Raw genomic sequence first — 13,073 nt, 5'->3', positions numbered from 1 at the left:
CAGTTACATGGAAAGGAAATGTTTAGAGGGATAAAGGCCAAAGTTGGCAAATGGGATTATTTTAGATGGGAATATTGGTTGACGTGGACCAGTTGGGCTTAAGGCTTGTTTCTATTCTGTATAACTATCAGTTTTCTGTGCTTTTGATGTCATTCATTACAATACTATGGAACTATAGTCACCATATCAAGTAACTATTGTGTTTTTTCCTTAGTTATGGACAAAATCATCCTATGGCCATCAGTAAAAACATAATCTATTCATTATCTGGGGACAGCCTGTAAATGTGCTTAGAGGAACTAAAAATAATCTTATTCCATATTGACTGAAATACATTGTTTAATGACATAAAGCCTACAAATAAGAATGCCTAACATCTCACCTTTTTTCTCACTTCGGCCTATTGCACTTTCTTCACTCTTTGTGAGTCATTATCATTCCTATGACCACATGGATTTGGGAGACTAGGGGTTAAATATGTTAGAGGAAAACGGTTAGCAACTTCAGCATTCACTAAAACACTTTGGCTACTTGTGGAAATCCTGCTATAATGTCGAATCAGGTTTGTGGGTCTGGCAAGTGGGACAGGAAACGCATTGAATTCGAATTGGTATATTAATCATTTACTAACAAACAGTAGAAATTCAACCAAACATTCATGTTCACCAAGTTACAGACAGTACAAAGCCGAATATTCAACAAACATATGTACATTCAACAAGCATACTTAGTTAAAAATGCACGGATAGCTTTCCTTCCCAATCATCTTGACTCAAACATAGGATGAAGAGAGCAAGCCCCTCCAACATGCTATTTTACATACCTAGGATATTTGAAACTAGACACCAGGCATCCATCCAATGGGAAAACCCGCTGCACTTTCTAAACTAACCAATCACAATGGAAGTGACTTTCGACAATCAGAATAAGACACGGCCCCACAGGACTCCTATTCACCTTTACTATCAGTATTATAGCCATTTGTTAAAAATAATACAGGTTTGGACTTTATCTTATTTCTGGGGTTTAGTACCAGAGCATCCACATTATTGTGGTCCTGGGAATCTTCCCGACTCCTATTCTGCCAACACCTTTCACTGAGTGAACATCACTGGAAGGAGCTGTGACTTTGATGGACGGAAACAAGAAGACCGTGGGTTCCTTTGGATCCCCAGATTTCCTGGAACTTGGCAAAGTAACCAGGGTGAGAAAACCAAAATAAGGGATCTTCTCCTCTGTTAACTATCCACTACCTTCCATGGCAGGATCATAGAATCCAAGCGTCACAGGGCACCACAGTTCAGAAACAGGCCCTTCGGCCTATCTAGTTCATGCTGAAGTGTTATTGTGCCTAGCTCCATCAACCCGCAGCTGCACAATAGCCCTCCAGCGCTTCCATCTGATCTGTTGGTACTGCACTTACTCTCAGATCCATCCATTGCACACTGTTTTCCTGTTTTGCATCCACATACTCCCATGGTCTATTCCTGCTCATCTTAACACACACAAGTAGTTATCAAAGGTATTGGTGAGTGTTTCGCAACAAAGTTAAGCATCTACTGGATTGGCTTAGTACAGATAATTGTTGTTGATAAGAGTGCATTTATTTGGTTTGGGGTCACTAAGCATTTTGGAATCACTTAATGAATAAAATTTTCTTTCCAAAGGAGCACCAACCATTCCAATTAATTTCCATGACGATCTATCATGACTTTTTTTAGTCAGTACTAAATTTAATACATTTGGTTTGGCAGATTTTTGCTTGTATTCTTTCCTTTGCTTACTGCATCTCTCGGTTAACCCTGCTTTAGACCCTCACTTGATTGGATCCATATCTCATTGGATTATGCTGAAGTTAGGTTGAAAATCTACCGTGGACCCTCAAACCTTCCAAGGAGAATCTCGGATAGATTAATTCAATCATTTGTTTTACCTATTTTTGCTTTCCCCTCTTTGTTCCCAGTAATAACTATTGTCTGATTATCCCATTTATCATATCACACCTCGATCTACTAGACCAAACCCCTATCTGAGATTGAACTATGAGCTTCATACTCAGGTGTAGCTTAAAGTTTGAAGTTCCCCTTCTCACTATTATTTTGCTAAGTCCCACACCTCCTGAAGACTTTGCAAACCTAAATGTTTATAAAGATCCTAAGTGATTCTTGGGGACCATAATTGCAAATTATTCCTCATCTTCAAAAATATTCAACAACACCCTTGCATTGTACCTTTGAGCCAAGTTTGTGTCCATAACATCACCACCTGAGAAATTTACTTAAATATTTTTGGACTAATTTTTTCCATGGTTATTAGAAAATAAGTCAGTACATTATAAACCAAGTAGAATTTCAAAAGCAATGGCATTTTTTTGATTGACTTCAGTGAATCAACCCTTTGTTCAAACTTAATGACAGATGAAGTGGGATTAATAACAGACAAAGTAGATTGTAACTTTTTGTGGAAAACTCAAAAGACTACTAATGCTGGAGTCTGGAGCAATCACCTGGATGAACTCAGTTGACAGAGCAGTATCTGTGACGGTTGGGGGGTGGGAGAAATTGTTGATGTTTCATGTTGAAACTCTACCTCAGTCCTGATGCAGGGTTTTGGCCCAATACATCGACAGTTTGTCTCCCCCTGCCTCACCTACCCCCCTACACAGACGCTGCTAGACCTGCAGAGATCCTCCAGCAGATTGCTTGTAACTCTTAGTTTTAATTTCACTACCACCAGATTTCACTAAAGATCAAGTCTTGAATGGGAGGTTGCACACTACCTCACCACCCTGACATTTGAAAGGCAATTAGTCAATGGACTGTAATTCTACCAACTGACCCTTGTAGTACTTTGTTGCGAATCATTCACAGATGACTTGTTTCCTTCTAAAAAAGAATAATGATATTCTGATTAAAGGAAGTGGATAGGTAGGACCACTTTGGATACTGTTAACTGAAGGTGGTATTGATTTTGGGTGTTATCAGTGTTGATTAGATTTGGTTGCATTTAGTAAAGGGTGAGAACCTCCAGGTTTAAAGTGAAGTGGGTAACATGAGTGAGTGCGGGACTACAGGAGTAGAAGCAGGAACAGGCCACCTGCCTCCTCAAGGCAGCTCTGCCACTGAACACAATCGTGGCTGATCTGCCCCAGTTTTCAACACGTCCTCTGTGTCAGCTCCCAGAGCTCTCAATTCCCGAGTACTTTCAAAAGTTATGGGCTTGCTTTTTAAGCACCTTCAGTGTTCTTTCCTCCACAAAGCTTTTGAGAACAGAATTTCAGAGATTCACCATTCTTGCTCTTTCCAATCAGCATGGCTCAATGGTCTCATTTGTTCCGCAAAGGAAGTGTGAGCATTCAGTGATCTGGAGATTGTGTCACTAAGCTGAAACAAATTAGTCACAATCTTACTGAATGATAGTGTAGGCACAAGTGCCCCCAAAAGGTGCACTAGTTTTTATGCCTTATGTTCTTACCTAATTTACTTATTATGACTAAAAGGAGAGACTGGAACAGCAGATACCTGGGAACAGCAGCACTTGGAAATCCCCTTCCAGGTCATTCACCATCATAACTTGGAAACATATCACCATTCCTTCATTGTGGCTGGGTTAAAATCATGGAATTCCCTCCCTAGCAGCACTGTAGGTGTGCCTACACCTCAGGGACTGCTGCAGTTCAATAAGGCAGCTCATCACCACCTTCTTAAGGGCAACTAGGGATGGGCAATAAATGCTGGCTTAGCTGGCGACACCAACATCCCATAAAAGAATAAATAAAAAAAGCTGAGTTTGAGAGTAAAGTTAAAAGGTGTTCTTGACAGAAATATCTATCTTTGAAGAAAAAAAACAAATGGCAATATGCTGAGCAGTAATGAATTACCTCCTTTTCTTTTGACCACATTTTGGGACGGAAGAACCTTATTTATTTCAGATTCTAAAATAGATTATATTTCTGTTCTTAAAGGCAATTACCCAACCGGAGGAATATATGCTGTTATACAAGGATCACATTTATGAAATGGTTGGACAGAAAAGCACAAGTGAAGATGTACCAAAACCTGAACTACCAGAGGACAAGGTAGACAAATGTGTCTAAACAAACAACGGAGATATGAAAAAAAATCCTTAAGGCTGCCTCTCACACTTCGTGATAGTTATTTACAAGTACATCGTAGAATTTGGCGATAATTCCAGATTTTAGTCAGACAAAATGTAGATGAAGGAATGTTGTTATTTGAAGTAATTTTTGAATATCATTGAATATTATTCAGAGAATTTTGGTAGGCAGATAGAGCAAGCAATTATAATAACACATGGCATATTCATGCTTTACAACAGAGTTAGAGCATAGGGGTATGAATGGCTGAAAGGCTTACTACGGGAGATTACATCTGAAGTTCTGGGCACAGTTTTGATCTTTGTATCTCAAGAAGGATATACTGGTCTAATGAAATGGAAGTTTTCTAGATTGATCCCTGTGACAAATGGTTGGAAGTTTCTGGGATGAATGATTGAGAAAAATAGGGCTATCTGTCCCAGATTTACCTTCCCCTTTCAAAATGTCCTGTACTCATTGCATGGTATCCTTAACCCTGGCATTAGGGAGACAACATACTATCCTGGACTCTCAATTCTGGCCACAGAAACACTTATCTGCACCCTTTACCATGAACTCCTGTATCACTATCAACTTACCTGACTTCACATTTCCCTTCTTTGCCTCAGAGTCAGGCACCATACTACTGACCAGGCTGCTGATCATGGCCTCTGAAAGGTTATCCCCCAAATAGTATCCAGAGGGCTATAAAATGTTATAGAGTGGAATCGCTACAAGGCAAACTTGCACTGTCTACATATTCCATTTGCTCCTCCTGATAGTCACCCATCTCTCTGTCCCTGACACTCTGAGTGTGACCATCTCACTAAAGCTCTCATCTCTGATGTTCTCAGCATCCCAGATGATCTGGAGCACATCCCGCTGTACCTCCAGTTCCTTGATCCAAATCTGAAATGCGAATGAGACTTGCCAAAAAGGATATGGAGCCTGCTGAAAATGCCAAACAGAAATAGTAAATCTTTTTCCATAAGTTGATGTCATCATCATATGCCCTGCTCCCCTCCGACTAGTGCTGTGAATCAGGGAAAAAAGGCAATCCATTCAAATTACCACTGAATGCTGGGACAAGACCAAAGCCTTACTAGCCAATCTCTGGAGCATCTGGTGATAGTCAGAACAGTCCCTTCATGTCATCCCTGGGAAACATCGAAAGCAGGAGCAGGAGTAGGCCATTCTTCTATCTCACTCTGCCATCTAATGTGATCAGCATGAAGAACCGGAAGCAGCAGTCATTGTGGTAGAGGGCAGTGAAAGCTGAAGATGTGGTGGGCAGTGTTCACCTTGGAAGAGAGACATCCGTCAATGGGCAGTCAGCTTAGCCATTCACACATCCTCTGCCTTTGCTCTGCAAATGGGGTGGCGTCAGCCAGAACTGTGAAAGGTTAAAGTTCAAAGTAAATTTATTTTCTGAGTACATGAATGTCGCCATATACTACCCCAAAGTTCATTTTCTTTTGGGCGTTCACAGTAGATAAAAAGAAATTCGATGGAATGAGTGAAAACTTCACACACAGACGGACAATAGCTACTGTGGAAAAAAAAGACAAGCTGTGCAAATACAAAATCAAAACAAGTAATAGTAATACAAGTCATATATGGATGATGTGAATTTATACACTCCTTCATCAGTAAATCTAAAGCAAGCAGTTCAAATACTAGAACTATTCTCTAAAAATATTAACATGAACTTTGGACTGGATAAGTGCAAATCATTAAACATAAAGAAAGGTGCAATTGAGCTAGTAGAATATAAAACAGAGCAGCGGGATACAATACAACTGATGGATGAATTTGAAACATATAAGTATTTGGGATATCAACAAGCAAAGAAAATAGATCATAATGCGATAAAGGAAATACTTCAGACAGAATTTACTTCAAGGCTTAAATAATCTGACAAACAGAGCTCAATGGTAAAAATACAACAAAGGCAATAAATATATATTTTCATCAAAGAAAACAGAACTCAACACTCCACACAAGCATATGCAATTCTGATAAGAAGAACACATAGTTAAAATTAAATGAAAGCACAACCCAGAAACATGAACGAATTATCACTACAGAAGAAAAAGTTAACCAATGGAAGAGCATGACCCTCCATGGAAGCCATCCCCATGATCTGAGCAGACTAGATGTCAACAAGGAAATGTGGAACACCTGGCTCAAAGTTGGAGACATCTTCCCAGAAACAAAGCAATTCCTTGTAGCAATACAGGACAAAGTAATTAACACAAAAATAAAATCGAAAATACGTAATAAAGAACAACAAGTTCGAGATGATAAATACAAAAGTGCCGAGAGAAATCAGAAATAAACCAACACATTACAGAATCCTACAGCAGTTTAACTCAATCTGATTACTTACACAGGCACACCAAAATTTTGCTTTAAAATACAAACTCAAAACACACCATACCCTACTATAAATACAGGCCTGATCCAGTTTTAGAGTCAGAGTCCTACAAATTATATTACGACTCATCCATTATTACAGCTAGGACCATCCAAAATAACTGTTCAGATAATATATTACAGGATAAATAAGCAAGAGCAACTTACTCAGTAAATATAGTCATTCCAAACATATATAACATACAGAAATCAGTAAGTGAAAAACACCAGAAATATGCTGAATTAAAAGAGAAAACTGAAAGACTATGGAACATGAACAGGGTATATGTTGTCTCGATAGTAATAACTCCAACTGGTATCATCCCAAAGGCACTACACAACAGCATTAAACAATTAGCCCTACACAGCAATATTTATGTAAACCTCCAGAAAGACACAATACTAATCCTCACTAGAATAGTCCAAAGGTTCCTAGCAATTGAAAAAAAGGTGTGCTTGGGTATGCCCGTACCTCAGGTTTTAAAATCTTGAGCTGTGAAAAAATAAAAATAATAATAAATGATAAATAATATTGAGAACATTAGTTGTACTGTCCTTGAGAGTGAGTCGATAGGTTCTGGAATCAATTCAGTATCGGTGCAGTGAAGTTACGTACACTGGTTCAGGAGCCTGATGGTTGGTGTGGGTCCTAAAGCTCCTGTACCCCCTTCCCGATGAACTTGGACTGGATGGTGGGGGTAGATGAAGACTGATGCTCCTTCATTGTGGCAGTGCTCTTTGTGGATGTGCTCAGTGGTGGAGAGGGCATTTTCTGTGATGGACTGGGCTGTATTCACTACTTTTTTGTAGGCATTTCCGTTCATGGGCATTGGTGTTTCCATACCAGGCCATGATGTCAGGATACTCTCCAGTGAGCATCTCGAGAAGTTTATCAAAGTTTTAGATGACATGCTGAATCTGTACAAACCTCTAAGAAAGTGAAGGCTCTGCCATGCCTTCTTTGTAATGGCAGTTATATGTTGGTCCCAAGAAAGATTCCTCTGAAAAGGTTGGAATTAAAGCATGTTTTCTGCTGCAGAAAAAGAGGAGGGGCAAATGTCACACAGGAATATCTTACATATTTTAACATTTGATTTCTAGGTGACTCCCAATTTTACTGTTCACAGGCCAAAATTCATTAAGGTCCAGCATTAATTGTTAAGTCCTTCACGTTCACTGAATGGAGTATTAAAGTATAAAACTGAAAGTGTCCCTGAGAGCATACCATGCCCCTAGCCCGCATCCCTGAACTGTACAGCTTTAAATGAGACTAGATTGTTCTAATTTTAGTGTTTACTGTTCTTTTCAGGTAACAGAAGTTGTGGAAGGTCAGAATGAAAATCTTAAGCAAAGCTCAAAGACGAGACACAGCCTTGAAAAAGAGCATGAATCGTCCACCAGAAACGTAAGTAAATGCTGTGAGCTTAATTAGATGTTGCAGGTCAGGAGGGGTTGAGTTATAAGGACAGGTTGGATACATTGGGATTGTTGTTGCTGCTTTAAAATCATGAGGGTCATGGAGAAAGTAGACATTCATTCTTCTCATTGATTGTAATCTGCTATTCTCTGCTTTACTTTTATTAATAGTACAACAATAAATACTGTAGCTGTAAATAAACAACTGAACACCCTTTTTCCTTAAAAATGTCAGGATTAATATTACTAATTCATTTCTCAATGATAATCTCAGTCAAGTTACCATGGTATATGAGTCAACTTTTTCAAAGACTATCACCAATTTGGCTACATGCTGTCAAAAATATTCACCACACCCGGTGATTGAATCACAAGCAATGGACTTGTAAGGACCATGAATGCTAATATAGTTAAGTTGGACTTTGTTTGTGAAATCTTAGAACACAGAAGACAGATTGTAGAACATTGCAGCAAAGTACAGGCCCTTTGGCCCGTGACGTGCCAAACTTTGTGGAGTGCGCAGAGATTTCCCCGGACGCTGTCGTATTTAATACTGTTTGTATTTGTAACACCTTCATGGACTTTTTTTTATGATGAGAAAAACAAAGTGTTAGAAATACTCTAGACATCTGGTCAGTGTGCTCCTCTCTGTCGAAGAGGGGAGTATCTTCTTACTTTGTGTCGACAGTATTGTTTGAATTGCTTGAACGGGGGGTTTAAGAGTCTGTTGTGTTGGGAACCAAACAGGAAAAGAGAGTGGAGAAGGAGCGGGAATTGCTAGTAGGGGGTCGCGTGGGTCAGGTAATGGCGGAAAAGGCGGGGGGGTTGAGGAAAAGAGAGTAGGGAAGGAGTGGGATAGGGATTTGGGAGCAGAGGTAGGCAGCTGGGGAGAAATGGATTATTGAGAAGGGAGAAATAAAGGGAATGAGGAGATGGTGAGGGGAAGGGTGATTGAAAACCGAGACAAAGGGAATAAAAGAATAAGAAATGACAGTGGAGAGAGGTCTGAAAATGAGGAAGATAAACAAGTTCAGAGAGGGCTATAAAATGTTGCAGAGTGGAATCGCTACAAGATAAACCTGCGCTGTCAAAATATTCCATTTGCTTCTCCTGATAGTCACCCATCTCTCTGTCCCTGACACTTTGAGTGTGACCATCTCACTAAAGCTCTCATCTCTGATGTTCTCAGCATCCCAGATGATCTGGAGCACATCCCGCAGTACCTCCAGTTCCTTGATCCAAGTCTGAAATGTGAATGAGACTTGCCAAGAAGGATATGGAGCCTGCTGAAAATGCCAAACAGAAATGGTACATCTCTTTTCGTATGTTGCTGTCACCAACTTATGCCCTGCTCCCCTCCGACTAGTTCTGTGCATCAAGATAAAAAGGCAATCCATTCAAATTACCACTGAATGCTGGGACAAGACCAAAGCCTTACTAGCCGATCTCTGGAGCATCTGGTGATTGTCAGAACAGTCCCTTCATGTCATCCTTGGGAAACATTGAAAACAGGAGCAGGAGTGGGCCGTTCTTCTATCTCACTCTGCCATCTAATGTGATCAGCATGAAGAACCGGAAGCAGCAGTCATTGTGGTAGAGGGCAGTGAAAGCTGAAGATGTGGTGGGCAGTGTTCACCTTGGAAGAGAGACATCCGTCAATGGGCAGTCAGCTTAGCCATTCACACATCCTCTGCCTTTGCTCTGCAAATGGGGTGGCGTCAGCCAGAACTGTGAAAGGTTAAAGTTCAAAGTAAATTTATTTTCTGAGTACATGAATGTCGCCATATACTACCCCAAAGTTCATTTTCTTTTGGGCGTTCACAGTAGATAAAAAGAAATTCGATGGAATGAGTGAAAACTTCACAGACAGACGGATAACAGCTACTGTGGAAAAAAAAGACAAGCTGTGCAAATACAAAATCAAAACAAGTAATAGTAATACAAGTCATATATGGATGATGTGAATTTATACACTCCTTCATCAGTAAATCTAAAGCAAGCAGTTCAAATACTAGAACTATTCTCTAAAAATATTAACATGAACTTTGGACTGGATAAGTGCAAATCATTAAACATAAAGAAAGGTGCAATTGAGCTAGTAGAATATAAAACAGAGCAGCGGGATACAATACAACTGATGGATGAATTTGAAACATATAAGTATTTGGGATATCAACAAGCAAAGAAAATAGATCATAATGCGATAAAGGAAATACTTCAGACAGAATTTACTTCAAGGCTTAAATAATCTGACAAACAGAGCTCAATGGTAAAAATATAACAAAGGCAATAAACCCATATTAATATATTATTTTGGCATAATATCCTCGCCCAAACTAGTCTGGGAAATTTACAAAGAAAAGCAAGGACTGAAGTGAAAAATTTTAGAAAATACCATGTACACCCAAATACACTTAAATTAACACCACCTTGGACAGAAGGAGGAAGAGGAATAACAGACATAAACTTTATGCAACAGTCAGATAAAGCTTCTAAAGATATATTTTCATCAAAGAAAACAGAACTCAACACTTCGCACAAGCATATGCAATTCTGATAAGAAGAACACATAGTTAAAATTAAATGAAAGCACAACCCAGAAACATGAACGAATTATCACTACAGAAGAAAAAGTTAACCAATGGAAGAGCATGACCCTCCATGGAAGACATCCCTATGATCTGAGCAGACTAGATGTCAACAAGAAAGTGTTGAACACCTGGCTCAAAGTTGGAGACATCTTCCCAGAAACAGAGAGGTTTCTTGTAGCAATACAGGAAAAAGTAGTTAACACAAAAATAAAATCAAAAATACATAATAAAAAACAACAAATTCGAGATGATAAATGCAAAATTGCTGAGAGAAACCAGAGATAATCCAACACATTACAGAATCCTACAGCAGTTTAACTCAATCTGATTACTTACACAGGCACACCAAAATTTTGCTTTAAAATACAAACTCAAAACACACCATACCCTACTATAAATACAGGCCTGATCCAGTTTTAGAGTCAGAGTCCTACAAATTATATTACGACTCATCCATTATTACAGCTAGGACCATCCAAAATAACTGTTCGGATAATATATTACAGGTTAAATAAGCAAGAGCAACTTACTCAGTAGATATAATCATTCCAAACATATATATCATACAGAAATCAATGTGAAAAACACCAGAAATATGCTGAATTAAAAGAGAAAACTGAAAGACTATGGAACATGAACAGGGTATACGTTGTCCAGATGATAATATCTCCAGCTGGTATCATCCCAAAGGCACTACACAACAACATTAAACAATTAGCCCTACACAGCAATATTTATGTAAATCTCCAGAAAGACACAATACTAAACATCACTAGAATATCCAAAGGTTCCTAGCAATTGAGAAAAGGGTGTGCTTGGCTATGCATGTACCTCAGGTGTTAACATCTTGAGCTGTGAAAAAATAAAAATAATAATAAATGATAAATAATATTGAGAACGTTAGTTGTAGTGTCCTTGAGAGTGAGTCCATAGGTTCTGGAATCAATTCAGTATCGGTGCAGTGAAGTTACGTACACTGGTTCAGGAGCCTGATGGTTGGTGTGGGTCCTAAAGCTCCTGTACCCCCTTCCCGATGAACTTGGCCTGGATGGTGGGGGTAGATGAAGACTGATGCTGTTTTCGTGTGGCAGTGCTCTTTGTGGATGTGCTCAATGGTGGAGAGGGCATTCCCTGTGATGGACTGGGCTGAATTTACTACTTTTTTGTAGGCATTTCCATTCATGGGCATTGGTGTTTCCATACCAGGCCATGATGTCAGGATACTCTCCAGTGAGCATCTCGAGAAGTTTATCAAAGTTTTAGATGACATGCTGAATCTGTACAAACCTCCAAGAAAGTGAAGGCTCTGCCATGCCTTCTTTGTAACTGCAGTTATATGTTGGTCCCAAGAAAGATCCTTGAAAAGGTTGGAATTAAAGCATGTTTTCTGCTGCAGAAAAAGAGGAGGGGCAAATATCACACAGGAATATCTTACACATTTTAACATTTGATTTCTAGGTGACTCCCAATTTTACTGTTCACAGGCCAAAATTCATTAAGGTCCAGCATTAATTGTTAAGTCCTTCACGTTCACTGAATGGAGTATTAAAGTATAAAACTGAAAGTGTCCCTGAGTGTATACCATGCCCCTAGCCCGCATCCCTGAACTGTACAGCTTTAAATGAGACTAGATTGTTCTAATTTTAGTGTTTACTGTTCTTTTCAGGTAACAGAAGTTGTGGAAGGTCAGAATGAAAATCTTAAGCAAAGCTCAAAGACGAGACACAGCCTTGAAAAAGAGCATGAATCGTCCACCAGAAACGTAAGTAAATGCTGTGAGCTTAATTAGATGTTGCAGGTCAGGAGGGGTTGAGTTATAAGGGCAGGTTGGATACATTGGGATTGTTGTTGCTGCTTTAAAATCATGAGGGTCGTGGAAAAAGTAGACATTCATTCTTCTCATTGATTGTAATCTGTTATTCCCTGTTTCACTTTTATTAATGGTACAACAATAAATACCTGTAAATAAACAAGTGGACTTACCCTTTTTCCTTAAAAATGTCAGAATTATTATTACTAATTCATTTCTCAATGATAATCTCAGTCAAGTTACCATGATACATGAGTCAACGTTTTTGAAGTTTATCACCAATTTGGGTACATGCTCTCAAAAATATTCACTATACCCGCTCTAGAATTTCTCATTTAGGAAATGTGAAGGATATTAGAGATCAACAAGCAGTGATTCAATGTAAATGGTTGGACTTGTAAGGACTATGAATGCTAATATAATTAAGTTGGACTTTGTGTGTGAAATCTTAGAACACAGAACATAGAATGTAGAACAGCAAAGTACAGGCCCTTTGACCCATGATGTGCCAACCTTTAAACCTACTCTAAGATCAATTTGACTGAATAAACTCTTCTTGGGCTTCCAGCCAGGTATGGGGACCGAAGGTTCAATGATAAACTCTGCCATCTTCATCAGGGATGATGCCCAGGCATGTCTAGTTTGGTGGTATTTATATCCCCATAGTCCATCCCACCTGACTGGTTTGTCCTCATCCAGTCTTTTTGTCAGGGTGTGGAAATCTATAACTGGAGGGCGTGGGTTT

General features: G+C 39.2%; 1 protein-coding gene across 1 annotated transcript in view; it reads left to right on the top strand.

Moving 5' to 3' along the window:
* Positions 1-1,132: 1,132 nt before the first annotated feature.
* LOC140197037 (rho guanine nucleotide exchange factor 4-like) overlaps positions 1,133-13,073 on the top strand; it is a 129,325-nt gene continuing 117,384 nt past the window's right edge. Inside the window, exons 1-4 of the mRNA XM_072256968.1 lie at positions 1,133-1,204; positions 3,965-4,078; positions 7,821-7,916; positions 12,185-12,280. Of these exons, the coding sequence (XP_072113069.1) occupies positions 1,133-1,204; positions 3,965-4,078; positions 7,821-7,916; positions 12,185-12,280 (378 nt within the window). The remainder of the gene's footprint in view (positions 1,205-3,964; positions 4,079-7,820; positions 7,917-12,184; positions 12,281-13,073) is intronic.

Source organism: Mobula birostris, chromosome 4, assembly GCF_030028105.1.
Source record: "Mobula birostris isolate sMobBir1 chromosome 4, sMobBir1.hap1, whole genome shotgun sequence".
Lineage (NCBI taxonomy): Eukaryota > Metazoa > Chordata > Chondrichthyes > Myliobatiformes > Myliobatidae > Mobula > Mobula birostris.
Note: the sequence above shows the minus strand (reverse complement) of the source record. Positions and strands in the feature narration are given on the sequence as shown.